Source organism: Mesocricetus auratus, unplaced genomic scaffold (assembly GCF_017639785.1).
Source record: "Mesocricetus auratus isolate SY011 unplaced genomic scaffold, BCM_Maur_2.0 Super-Scaffold_100024, whole genome shotgun sequence".
Lineage (NCBI taxonomy): Eukaryota > Metazoa > Chordata > Mammalia > Rodentia > Cricetidae > Mesocricetus > Mesocricetus auratus.
Window position 1 is genome coordinate 413,128 of NW_024429205.1, and position 14,188 is coordinate 427,315.

Here is a 14,188-nt window from a genome sequence, read left to right on the forward strand (position 1 = left end):
AATCAGTTTCCCCTTCCCCAATCCTGCAAGATTCTCCCCACCTTCCCTCCTATCAGGATCTATACCAATTCTGTCTCTCATTAGAAAGCAAACAGGCATCTAAAGAACAATAAGATAAAACAAAAACAAACTGAAATAAGACAAAACAAACAACTTGCTTTGTTCTTCGCCTGAAAAGGTAAAGGTGTAGTATAAATACTAAAAAAGCAGAAAATGATCTGTTGATCTTGAAACCGGAAAGAACAACTTGAGAAAGTTTTCTGACAGCCACAAGATAGGAGAGATGAGTGGTCTCACACCAATTTAAAAATAGAAATTAAACATCTTCAGGGGTTTTAATTTATATTACCTGGCATTTTAAGTTCTGTTATTTTTCCTTATTGCTGCTTATATAATCTATCTTACTCTCTTTAGAAGGAAGCATGTATTTATTTTTACATGGACATACTAGGCTTTTCAACAGGAGATACTGTATCTATGCAGAAGACCCAGAGTGGATGTCTGCTAATGTTTGCATAGGCAGTGTCAGACCAAGCATCTTGGCTGTGCTGAGGGAGCAATGAAGAATGAGAATTTAAAAGTCAAATTAAGTCTGCAAATGTCTTCATGGTTCTTTGAGACAGGGTCTTATTTGCCTGACTGGCCTCAGACTCTATAGGCAAGGCTGACTTTGAACGTCCAGTCCTCCTGTTCCTGCCTCCTGAGCGCTGGGGTTGCAGGCCCAGGTCAGTGGCTCTTGAAATATACTTCACGTTTTCCTCCCCAAGGCTGCTCAAGACCATCTAAGGCACACTGCTTTTTCTTATTTTTAATTCTGAATCACTGAGGCACATGATAGAATCCCTTTCATGAACTGACGTCTCTTAAAATGCTCTCCCTTTTATTTTTTTCTATTTCCTCAAAAAATAGCAAAGCCATCCTAAGAATCCAAATGACAAACACCGTAGCAAAAAATGCAAAGATCCAAAACCCCGAGTGAAGAAGCTGAAGTACCACCAGTACATCCCTCCAAACCAGAGAGGGGAGAAGAGCGAGCCGCAGATGGACTCCAACTACGCCCGCCTGCTCCAGCAGCAGCAGCTCTTCCTGCAGCTGCAGATCCTGAGCCAGCAGCAGCAGCAGCAGCAGCAGCAGCACTACAACTACCAGACCATCCTGCCTGCACCCGTCAAGTAAGCCTGTGCTCGGGCCGTGTCCTGACTTTGGGAGGATCCCAAGCTACAGAAGGTTAAGTGTGGCCAAGTGCTCAGCTCAGGGACCACCCTCACTTGGCTGCTGTCCAAGCTTACCGCAGTTTCCGCAGCAGTCCCAAAGTGAATGCGGCCTACCTTCTAGTTCAACACTTGTCCTCCGTAGCTTTTCACAGCTGTTCGGGCAAGATGCACCCATGGGACCTGTCAGTGTCAGATGCCATGAGAAAAACCTCAGGATGCACACCCACATACGATGAAGAAGCACGGGTGTAAATGTAAATGGGAAAGCTTTGTGGAAAGTTCCACATGGAAGGTTCTAGCAGGCTCTTCCAAACAGAGAATGAGACAAGCTCTGGTAGAGGAAAGGCATGTAGTGGTGGTGAGCAAAGATGCCTGTTGGAGACCATGAGTGATTCCTAAGAAAGGTGAAATACAGGAAGTAGAATCCGTGCTGCAGGAGACTGTTCCACATTGCAGGTGGTACAGTGTCTTAGACAGTGGTGACCTGGTAGGGCCAAATCAATACAAACAACAATTGGATACGAATAATGAAGGAGACTCTGGAAATGTTCAAGGGTAAAGGGTAAGAAGTGATGAGATAATGAAGGAGTCACCAGGTGACTCACAGAGAAAGGTCTGCATGCCCAGGAACAGAGAAGGACGCCATTTCCACAGCTTGAAACCTACTGTTAGGGCCCAGAGGAGGCAAGTTTGTACCCTCAACTCCTTGACTAGAAGGTTTTTTAAATATTCGTTCCAATATGCTTTTTCTGAAACTCAAAGATGCAAAAATCCCATCTCTGACTTGCCACTTACCCAGCTCTGGAGAGGCCAGGAAGGTACAGAGAAGCTCGTCATTTAAACTACTCTGAGCATGCCGTTCAGTATCATGGGGGAATGATGAGCAGTTTTCTTAAGATAAAAACATCATGATGAAGATTAAATTCACTGGTAATTTAGACCATCTTGTGAAGCACATGCCTAAAACAGAGCATGGAGATGGAGAAGTAATTTTGTAACATGTTATTTTTAAAAGCAAGCAAGCCCAAGTGTGCTATTATGGTAGAACAAATCCAGGGAAGGTGGCAGAGTCGGAACAGAACCCAAGCAACTGTCACTATGTTCTAGCTTTGTCTAAGACCTGGGCAAACATCTGCACCTGCTTGGGCACCAGTAGTGACAACAGTGGTGACCATGGCTCCCAGCTGTTCACACCGCCATCCGCCCTGCTGCAGTCTAGTAGGATTGCTCTTTTGACTCCATCCCAGTAAGGAAACTGAAACTGAAAATTCCACAAAATGGCTTTTCCTGTGATATCTACCTATGAATTATCCTTTTAAAGGCGAAACTGACATACTTGCAGGCCAAGCATCCATGCACATAAAACTTTAAACCATTTTTAAGGGTTATTATTTCACGTGTATGAATATTTTGCCTGCGTGTATGTGTGTGTACCATGTAAATGCCTGGTGCCAGAGGAGGTCAGGGAGGGCATCAGGTCCCTGGGACTGGAGTGACAAGACAGTTGTAAACTTCCATACGGGTGCTTGGAATGGAACCCAGGTCCTCTACAAGAACGCTAAGCCCACTCTTTAGCCTCAAAATAAAAATTGAAACAGCTTACTTCTTTACCTGGGAAGAGGACATCTAGGACATAGAACTTCAGACTCCACAAACCCTGTCCTTCCTTGAGGCTTCAGTGTCCCTTTCCTCCACAAGCATCCCCAACTACCATAACTAAACCACCCACCCTAGGAAGAGGAACAAGCCATCTAGTGTCAGTAACTCAAATTCTGGTTAATTCCCAGATCTGAAAAATGAGGATTTTGTTTTTCAGCATACTTCTAATGTTTAACACAGATCTGTCCCAGAATAAAACAGAACTGAAGCAAGGTCTGATCAGCCACAGCCAGAACCCCAGCACGAGGGGAAGTGAGGCTGGAGGTTGTAAGTTCAGGTCTAGCTCAGGCCATCTCAAAAAACAAAAAGAGAAAAAAAGCCCTGAAGCTGGACGGTGGGATTCTGTGTGTCTCTGTGCCTCCTTTTTACTGTAGAGTAGGGCTTCAGATAAGCCCAGGGTGGCCTCACACCAGCAGATTATGGAAGGTGTCATGACGAAGCTCACTTCGGGCCTCAGAACCTCAGGTCTGTCAATTGTGCTTTAGGTAGAAAGGAAATTCAGCTTTTAAAATAACAGAAATAAGTTAAACAGTGAATCACAGGCACAGATAGAGAACCTCAGCCATAAAGGTAGCAAAAAGGATTAATTTGTGGTTCTGTGTGCACGTGTGTGCAGGTCCGAGGTCAGTATCAGGTGGCTCCTCCATCACTCTTGAGGCAGTGTCTCTCATCGAACCCAGAGCTTACTGAGTGGGCCAGCAAGCCCCAGGGACCCTTATGTCTCCACCTCCCAGTGTGGAGATTAGACACATCTTCTGTGCCCAGCTTTGTATGGAGGTGCTGGGGATCTGAACACAGGTCCCCAAGCTCACATGGCATCTTCCTAGCCCCAAAAGTAATACTTCACTGTATATTCTCCAGAGGACAGTATCACCAAATAGGAAATGAAAGGTGGCTTAGGGTGGGGACCTCAGGTAAGAAAGCAAAGTATAGCTGTTACTCAAACTTCATAGAGGGGTTGATTCAGAAAAAAAAGTCTAAGCCTTGTGGGGATAATATTGAATGACAATAAAACCAGAAGTACCAATTGAGTTTTTAAAACTCTTGAGGTGAGACTTTAAGTTCTGTTTGAGAAGAGACTAATGTAGCACGAGTTCTAATTGGTCTTAATAATAAAAGTCTGGAGTCAGATACAGGGGAAAATGCTGAGAGATCAGAGAGTTAAAGGAGCAAAACCACAGCCACCTTACCTACTCACCTTCCCAGCCGAAAAAGACCGAGCTCCTGCCTTATCACTTTCTCTCTGCCAAGTCGTATCACTTCCTGTCTGTCTGTACAGACCTCCAGGCCTCTATGGTTGGCTAGTGGCTAGCTCCGCCTTGTGATCTTCAGGCAAGCTTTATTTGTACAAATTCATGATATGTAAAACACTCAGCATTGAACCCAAACCTCAAAAAACTTGATCTTCCAGACTAGGCATTTAACTGCAACCCACATCAGACAAGAATGAAAGGCACAGATGAAGCATGTGCCACAGCTAGTACGTGGCCCTTACAGCTTTCCTTTCAAGGGTGCAAGCTTAGAGCCACCTTCTAAATTTCCTCTATGCTGACAGACAGACAGACAGACAGACAGACAGACAGACAGACAGACAGACAGAGTGAGCCTCTAGGGATTTGATTGGGATAGGATGCAGTTGGGATTTCCATGATACTGAGTCTTCCCAAATGTGTTCGTAATTGAGTCTCCTTGTAAGCTGATACATTGTTAATAGAGTCAAACCTAGCAGCAGCATGTTGTAAACTCGTAACTCCTTCTTTTGAAGAAATGACAAGAACAGCAGTGGTAGCACGGCTGTACCTGCGAGGAGGCCAGGACCTCTGCCTTCCAGCTTGGACGACTTAAAGGTAATGATTCTGCCTCAAGTTTATTTGCTGCTAAGTCCCTTGCACATGAGCAAATAGCCAGGTTTGCCTGTCACACAGGTAGTTTTCCATAGATGGACAGCAGTCGTACCCTTTATGGGAGTGTTTTCTTTTTGTTCCCATTAAGTTTTGTCTTTCAAATAACTGCTGATTCTCATTTGCTGACATGTGCCTTATTTGAGCCCCATGGGAAAAACCAGTTCTGTGTAGCAGTTCTCCAGTACCAGCTGTGTTCAGGTATCTCCCACAGGGTTCTGTGAGTACAGATGGAGAAAGTCTACGTTTATATGTCAGCATCAGACATCTGTTGGGAGTGGAGCCCACCCATCCCTCTGTGGACAAGGGAGGTAGTTCTGCCATTTATGCACAGGAGACTCACAGAACCAAACACCTGATCTGCTTTTGCCTCCAGGTGTCAGAGCTGAAGACGGAACTCAAACTGAGGGGTCTGCCAGTATCGGGCACTAAACCAGACCTCATTGAACGCCTGAAACCCTACCAAGAAGTGACCAGTAGTGGCCTTGCTGCTGGCAGTATTGTGGCAGTGTCATCAGCAGCTATTGTCACCAGTAACCCAGAGGTGACGGTGGCACTGCCAGTCACAACACTGCATAATGCCGTGACTAGCTCTGTGTCCACTTTCAAGGCAGACTTGCCGCCTGCTGGACCCAGCAATGTGGCCCACGTTGAAAGTGCCCATTCCCCTCTGCCCATCTCTCCATCGCCCTCCGAGCCATCCAGTCTCAGTACCGATGACACAAACATGACAGACACCTTCACTGAGATCATGAGCATGATGTCCCCTTCCCAGTTCCTGTGTGCCTCCCCCCTGAGGGTGGCAGGCCATGAGGACAGCCTGAGCCCCACCAGCACCCTGTCAGCCCTAGAACTGGACGCTGCTGAGAAGGACCGCAAGCTTCAGGAGAAGGAGAAGCAGATTGAAGAGCTAAAGAGGAAACTGGAACAAGAGCAGAAGCTCGTGGAGGTCCTCAAGATGCAGCTGGAGGTGGAAAAACGGGGGCAGCGGCCGCCAGACCCTCAACCCAGCGGCCCCTCACAGCCCCTCAGTACATCAGAGCAGACTCACGGCAGTGTTGGGTCCTCTGTCAAGGATGAGGCCTCACTTCCTGACTGCTCCAGCCCTCAGCAGCCCATCTCCACAGGTAGCCAGACCCTTGTTGCCAAAAAGGCTGTGGTCATCAAGCAGGAGGTTCCCATAGCCCAAGCAGAGCAGCAGAGTGTTGTCTCGCAATTCTATGTGAGTTCCCAGGGACAGCCACCTGCCCTTGTTGCTCAGCCGCAGGCCTTGCTGACCACACAGACCACTCAGCTGCTGTTGCCAGTGTCCATCCAGGGCTCGAATGTCACATCAGTGCAACTTCCAGTAGGCAGCCTCCAACTCCAGGTACGAAATATGTCTTACAGTGTTGCCTTTACAGTGAGCAGGAGTGGTGCAGCCAGCCCTGAGCTACTGTACAGCTCAGCTACTTAGGCTATGGTTGTGGAAGGCATAGTGTGGGTGGGTGGGGCAGGGTTACAAACTGTTCTCACTTCAACAGCACATATACGAAAAATGGAACAACCCGAGAAGATTAGCATGACCCCTGCACACGGATGACACACAAATTCATGAAGTGTTCCATAATTTTACTTGGTCATTAGTGAGTGGCACTACTTGAGAGGGATTAGGAGGTGTGGCCTTGGAGGAAGTATGGCCTTATTGGAGGAAGTGTGTCATTGGTGTAAGACTCTTAGGTTTCAAGGGTTCCAAGCCAGGCTTTTTCTCTGCCTGCTGCCTGGTGATCCAGACATAGGTCTACCAGCCTTTTCTCCAGCACCATGTCTGCCTTTGTGTCTCTATTTATGCTCCCCACCATGATGAAAATGGACTAAATCTCTGAAACTGTAAGCAAGCCCCAATTAAATGCTTCCCTTTAGTAAAAAAAAAAAAAAAAAAAAAGATAAATGACATTAGCATAGACTGTATGCCTTGAGTGCATTGCATCACCCCTGCCCTGATTCTAAGTGCAGGGCATTTGTAGACAAGGAGCCTGAGAACATATGTGACACAAACCCTGTCTTCTGACTGAGGTGGGGGTGCCATCCACATGAGGATGCTGAGGGAACACACAGGAGGCCTGTTGCGACTGTGGGACCTGCTTGCTTGTTGACTCGGTGCTCTGTGCAGCACTGCTGGTAGGTGTTACCGGATGTGACCATAAGGAGAACAGAGAGTCATTTGACCCAGTGCTGTTTTAGTTTCCCCAATACCTGTGACAGCAGCAGAAACAAATTCACACCTGAGTTTAGGAGGCAGAGCCCACACCCTTGGCAAGTGCAAGACTCCTCTGCTTTGATTGTAGATACTTGCGAGTCGGAAGTCCATCCTATAACTTATCTTGAGGGGAAAATTGATCTAAGTGTTTTGTTAGAGTTAATACAAGAACAGACTCTCTTTCCTACTGGGCCCTGTTGAGCTGTGTGCCCCACTATAAGCAGGGTTGTGGGCAGTTGGATATCACAGTTTTCCTCGGCACTCTTAAATGTGCCACACACCTGACTGTTGTGTGTAGAGCTGCCTTGTTTCTGTTTTCTGCCTTCAAAACTTGTAGTGAAATCTCAGCCACATTAAGGAGCAGTGTCTGGTTTGCTGTTTGTCACTGGTATAGGATTGTTGAGCTCACTCAAAGAAGTTTGATAGAAGTCCCAGTGTGTTGTTCAGGCAGGTGACTGTAAGTAATGATGTACTGTGTTTCTTGAGAAGCTAGACAGTTTTGAACTCCAAGTCTCAATCTCCAGAGAAAGAGAAAGGAGAAAATGTTTCAGGACACAAAATGTGTGTGTAGCACAGTGTCGCATGGCACCCAATTAATGATAGTTTTTTATATTTCTATCAGTAAAAAAAAAAACAAATTTGAAAATAATTAACTGGGCTCTCAGGACTTGGGAAGCAGATACAGGCAGATCTCTGAGTTCCGTACCAGCCTAGTCTACAGAGCAGGTTCCAGGACAGCCAGGACTTTACACAGAGAAACCGTGTCTCGAAAAAAAAGAAAAAAAAATTGAGAAAATAATTGCCAAAGATCAGATGAACCAAAGTATGTGACTGTAATTGTTTTGTGTCATTTTATCTCAGCTGTGATTCCCAAGCAGTTACACTGTGTTAAAAACTCAATCCCTTCTGAACTTGAAGATTAATTTTTGTTTTCTTCCTAGACTTCAGCACCAGGAGGAGCTCAGACTCAGCCTCAGGTAGCCGCTGCCACACAGATTCCAGCAGCAGCCTTGGCCCCAGCGCTTCCTCAGAAGCAGGATGCCTTCCCACAGCATGTGCTGGGCCAGCCTCAGCCAGTCAGGAAGGTGCTTCCCTTTTCTGTCACTTCTCCCCAAACAGAGAATGTCGCCCAAGAGCCTGCTCCTTGGGAAGCCCCTGTGATGCTCAGCCATAGAACAAACCCAAGGGCAAAGCTATTTGGCCACAGATACTCTGTCTATGATTGGGGGAAATCTTTAGTATGAAAGATGATTGAGTAGCCCAAGCCTTTTCCCAGTAAGTTTCCAGAACGTGTTTTTATAATCTTGGTATACTGGATTTACTGAGTTTTAAGATCTATTTCTTCTCTAATTAAATGTGTTGTTCCATGGGTAAAGGTAGTTGAAGATAAAAAGATACTCCTGGCATTTCTGTCTCACATAAAAACATCGTGTGTGTGTCTGTGTGTCTGTGTCTGTCTGTCTGTCTGTCTGCGAGAGCCTCTGGCACATTGCTAAGGAACTGCTGCAAGGACCAGGTGCAGGCGCACACCTGTGACCCAGCCCTGGGAAGGGAGAAGAGGGTCTCACCACAAGGCCTCAAAACAGACATTTTTATCTTGGGTCTGAGCCCAGAGCTTTGATCTTAAACAGGTTATTAGGCATCCCGATCTGAAAGTCTCGGGTGCCAAGTCTACTTGAGGGTGAGGCTGAGGGCCCATCTTGTCAACAGCGACATTGGCATGGGTGAGAAAGGAAGCAGAGTCATGCATGACCAAGTCTAGAAATCGCAAAATACCACTCTAGTGTAGTTATGTAAGCTCAAAAGAGGCTTGGCTTCCTTTGCCTGAGGGAAGAGTGTCTACAATGATACTGACAGTAAGAAAGGGTTTCTCACTTCATCTCAGACTCCTAGGGTTAGGAATTATTTCCATAAAGTATTGTTTGCCCAGTAGGTACATTTAGAGAGAGATAGGTGCACCCATGTACTCTCATGGTAAAAAATATTTATATTGGAGCTAGAGAGATGGCTTCCAGATTCAACCCCCAGCATCCACATGGTACGCCATAGCTGTCTGTAACTCTAATCCGAGGCGGAGTGGACTACATGGCATAAGAACAAGTTGTTCACCTGAGGTACCCACTCCTCCTGTGTCTGCAGACCCAGTCCTATTGGCAGCTGCCTTGTCTCCCTGCTCAAGGTTGCCTTCATGCTTCCAGAAGAGACCCTGTGACCCACAAACCTTCAAGGTTTGTTGGCCCCTGCTCTAAAACAGTTTTCTTTCCTTCATTTTGTTATAGGTCTTCACAAACTCAGCACCAAACACAGTTCTTCAGTATCAGAGGCCACCTGGCCCAACGACCCAGCAGCCCTTTGTCAGTAAAAGCTCCAACCCTGTTCTTCAGCCTAGAAGTACCCCACTTGCACCCCTGCAAAACGGCCCTAGCCCTGCCAGCAAGGTAAGCTATAGGGAGGCAGCATCTACAGTGCTCCCTGGCCGAATGGTCATCCTGGCACCTGAGAGTGTGCTGACGTAGTGCTGGAGCTGAGGGAGTGAACTAGGCCTGTCAGTGAAGAATCCTTCCACGAGACAGCCATCAGCTGTCACTGCCCATGTACTCAGTACACCTGTCTGTGAGGCGATGGAGGAGGCACTGTGGGTACCACAGCATAGCTGAGTCACTGCAGGAGCAGTGTGTGGCCAGAGCTAACAAGTGCTTCTCCCTTGTTCCATGCAGCCTAGCTCACCCTCCCCACCCCAGCAGTTTGTCGTCCAGCACTCCTTGTTTGGGACCCCAGTCACCAAGACAAAAGACCCACCTCGCTATGAGGAGGCCATCAAGCAGACACGCAGCGCCCAACCAGCACTTCCAGAGGTGAGTGTGGTCACAATCATATCTCAGCCACATTTCAGGTCATCCTCTCAAGAACTTGCCTCAGTTAGAACACAGATTCTGTCTGGGAGTTATATTTGGGCTGGCTGTTTTTAATTGGCATTTGAAGACTCCCAAGCCACTTGCCCACAGTAACTGTGAGATCAGCAGTTACAGTGTGGCCTCAAGCAAGGTGTCTATGTCTCCTTGGAGCCCTCCTGCGTCCCCTCTAACATAGAGGTAGCAGCAGAGTGGGAACTCTCAACTATAAAAGGCATCGAGCCTGTGGAGGATGCCAGTAACCCTAGCACTTGTTACTGATTAACCAGACACATCCGAGCCCTGTCTGTCCAGAGCTGAACAGAGCTTAAATTCCTAGGCTGTAAGCATCAGATGTGTATCAGCACTTCTAAGTCCCACTGGGAATCTTCCTTTGAGAAAGGAGCCCAGCCTCCTACAGGACCTGAGGGGTGGACCCGAAAATAGGTCACAGTGAGTCCTAGCAAGAGTTCACAGCAGCTAGCAAGAACCTGAGCATACATGTGCAGCCCCATGGCCCACATTCTGTGGAACTCTTCAGGGACACATGGTGTATTGCTGCACTTGCTAAGGCATGAAGAGGCAAGGACGAACTTTTTTCCTGCAAATATCAAACAAGTGAGCTCCCTTAACTAGGGTGCAAGCATCAGCACTACCTTCACGTGGTTAGTGCCTATGAGGAAATGCTCTAGGGTGCAGAGGAAAGACTGCTCTCCTGGTTGTGAGACATCCCAAACTAAACAGAGACTGAGGGAAAAGTCATATTTAAAAAAAAAAAAGTCTAGACATTGCTATGGGAGTCTAAATAAATGAATCTTGGCCTGCCCTTCCCCACGGTCCATTTGGAAGTAGCATCTCCTCCCTGGGGAGCAGAAATGAACTTCCAAGTGATTTTAGTGACAGTAAGAAGGCAGCCCTCACCCACCAAGCATGGTTTTCACACACAGGTGTACTGGCAGTGCCCACCTGGTGTATATACCAACAGAAAGACACCAGCAGGAATTCTGGGATTCAGTGTCACTGAGTTAAATTCCTAGGCTGTAAGCATCAGATGTGTATCAGCACTTCTAAGTCCCACTGGGAATCTTGAGGGATACCAGAGGCTGAGTAAGTCCCTGATGACTCCATCTTCCCACAATAACAGCTAACACAAAACTAAGGCAGACTCGGCGCACTCAGCACTTTGGTGGAAAAACCCACAATCAGAGGAGGGAACTTAGGTGGCATGAGTTCTTCTTGCTGCTCCATTTGCTAATGGTCAGGGTTGCCGGCAGAAAGGGGTAGTCACATAGCCTTCAGACAACAGGACCCAGCTGTGAGCTCCTGAGGAGAAATTCAAGAGAAGAAAGTCCTAAACTCTGGGTTCACAGCTCCACCTAAGCTCCAAGCCACAGAGTCTTGGAATAGACTCACAGCAACCTAACTGCACACAGAAGACAGACTGAGATTGAAGCTTCTACCCAAGTAGCATTTGAAAGCTGAAGTTAACCCACACAAGCTTTTTGTTAAGAAAAGAGCCACTCATGTGAGAAAACAACACAAATAGTATCCTGTCCTCAGAGGAAAACCCACTAAAGCGCTGAACCCAGGCTGAAGTGTGGACTCACCCTGTGTTTTCACCCTCTATAAATGAAAACAGATCCAGGAAGTCTTTTAAAAGACTAACGGGGAATTCTAGAACTAAAAATGCAATGCTTGAGAAAATCATAGGGGAACTTAGCAGAGGGGAGGGAAAGGAAGGGAGCTAATGAAGTGATGGAATTGATCTGGGCTGCACACAGGCCTGAGTCATCCTGAGTTAGCCTCGCACATTGTATACATGAGTGGCCTGTAAATATGTACAATTACATCATGTCACTTAACCTTTAACTCAAAAACAAATCCCATGACTGGAACCTCAGAGCCTGTGTAATGGTTTCCTACAGTGTAACTCCCATGGAAACCCTTGAAAGAGAAACAAGAGAGTTGGGCGGCTGAGTACTGGAAGAGATAACAGCTAGTGCTTTCACAGCTCTGAGATGTTCAGCAGACACCAACCTAACAAAAGAGAATTCCGTTACATCATAGCATCCCATGGTCTGTCATAGTCCTGCTATCAAAAGTAAAGGTAACAGATGCGGAACAGAAAAGCAGTACATCACATACAGGGCCAACGACTATCTGACTGATGTCAGCTTTTCATCAAAACTGATGGAAAGAGGCTGGCAAGGTGGCTCATTGAACTTGACAACTGAGCCGGAGAAGCTGAGTTCCATCCTTAGGACCCATATGGTAGAAGAAAAGAACCCATTCCTGCACTCATGTACAGTGGCGCACATGCAACAACATATATGTGCACAAGCACACTCACAAAATAAATGTATTTCTAAAAACTAATGAAAACCGGGAAAAAAAATACCACAACATTATTTCAAGTTCTTAGTGAGGAGGGATCAGAGAGACTGTCACCTGGATTCTGTATCAAGTGAGAGTGTTCTTTAAGAATAAATATAAGCCAATACCTGGTGGCACATGCCTTTAATCCCAGAACTCAAGAGACAAAGGCAGGAGGATCTCTATGAGTTCAAGACCAGTCTGGTCTACAAAGCAAGTTCAGATAATTTCAGATAAAACATAATCCATCAAACACAAAGACATGGGTTTTAAGTCAAGGGTTGGGGGGAAAACATACCATTCAAACAGGAAACTTACTAGATCTGCTGGTGGCAAAAGACTTAGACATATATTTCACCAAGGATGGTAAGTGATAAATGAGTAAGTGTATGCAAACATGCAACCATCACTAGTCACCAGGTAAATGCATTAGAACCACATCTCCATCCCACAACATACCTCAAGAATTGAGACTAGAAATGCAGAGCACCTGCTGGTGGGAACCTATGGTCTTATTGGGAAACAGTTTGACTATTTTCTAAGACATTAATTGTACATCACTCTGTCACTCTATTCCTAGATACTTACCTGAGAGAAAACAGGGCATGGGTATGCAAAGACTTATATACAGGTTTCTATAGCAACTTTGTTAACAGTCTAAAAGTGAGAACCCAAATGTCTATCAACAAGTAAATGAATGGGAAAACGGGCATTTCCATACATGGAGTACCAGTCAGCAATAAAAAAGGGTGAACTACCCATCAGATATACACTACGACATGGATGAACCTCAGAATAATAATACTGCATGACAGAATCCACCTCTTCTGTATCCCCAAGAAGTGCATGTCTGAATCACTAACAGGAAACTGGCCTCTTCTGAAAGAAACAGAACACTGTTGTCCTGGAGAGGAAGGAACTTCCCAAGTGACAGAATTGGTGGTGATCTTGTTGATGGTTTCATAGACACATACATATCAGAACATCAAACTCCATGATCTATGGTGTCTTAATTAGGATCTCTTGCTGTAAAGAGACACCATGACCACAGCAACTCTTATAAAGGAAAACATTTAATTGGGTGGTTCACCTACAGTTCACAGGTTTAGTCCATTATCATCATGACAGGGAGCATGGCAGGCAGACATGGTGCTGAGAGTTCTACTTCTGGATCCCCAGGTAGCAGGAAGAAAATGAGCCACTGGGCCTCTGAAACCTCAGAGCCCACCCCAAGTAGCATACTTCCTCCAACAAGACTACGCCTACTCCAACAAGGCCATATGTTCTAACCCTTTCAAATAGGGCCACTTCCAATGAGCCATTGGGAACCATTTTTATTCAGACCACCACATTCTACTCTCTGGCCCCCATAGACTTGTAGCCATATGATAATACAAAGTGCATTTAGTCTAGCTTCAAAATTCCCCATAGTCGGAACACTCCTTCGTTGCTGGTGGGAGTGCAAACTTGTACAGCTGCTGTGGAAATCATTATGGCGATTTCTCAGAAAATTAGGCATCAACCTACCTCAAGACCCTGCAATACCACTGTTGGCCATATAGCAAAGGAGGCACATTCACACCACAAAGACATATGCTCAACTATGTTCATAGCAACATTATTTGTAATAACCAGATCTTGGAAGCAGCCTAGATGCCCCACAACTGAAGGATGAATAAAGAAAATGTGGCATATTTACACAATGGAGTACTACTCAGCGGTAAGAAACAATAACAACCTAAAATTCACAGGCAGATGGACAGAACTAGAAAAAAAAACATCTTAAGTGAGGTAACCCAAAACTAGAAAGACAAATATAGTATGTACTCACTCATAAGTGGATACCTGACATAAAGCAAAAGATACCCAGCTTACAATCCATAACCCAGAGAAGCTTGAACCCTCTTCCAG

General features: G+C 46.0%; 1 protein-coding gene and 1 non-coding gene across 5 annotated transcripts in view; both read left to right on the plus strand.

The window, feature by feature from the left end:
* Mrtfb (myocardin related transcription factor B) overlaps positions 1-14,188 on the plus strand; it is a 156,550-nt gene that overhangs the window by 132,184 nt on the left and 10,178 nt on the right. For all 4 annotated transcript variants that reach the window (XM_040730943.1, XM_040730945.1, XM_040730944.1 and 1 more), the window contains 6 exons: positions 910-1,172; positions 4,639-4,720; positions 5,151-6,143; positions 7,955-8,098; positions 9,293-9,451; positions 9,731-9,868. In XM_040730943.1, coding sequence (XP_040586877.1) covers positions 910-1,172; positions 4,639-4,720; positions 5,151-6,143; positions 7,955-8,098; positions 9,293-9,451; positions 9,731-9,868 — 1,779 coding nt within the window. The remainder of the gene's footprint in view (positions 1-909; positions 1,173-4,638; positions 4,721-5,150; positions 6,144-7,954; positions 8,099-9,292; positions 9,452-9,730; positions 9,869-14,188) is intronic.
* Positions 6,282-6,387, plus strand: LOC121133876. Its single transcript, XR_005870893.1, has one exon. It is a non-coding gene; the product is annotated as a U6 spliceosomal RNA (small nuclear RNA).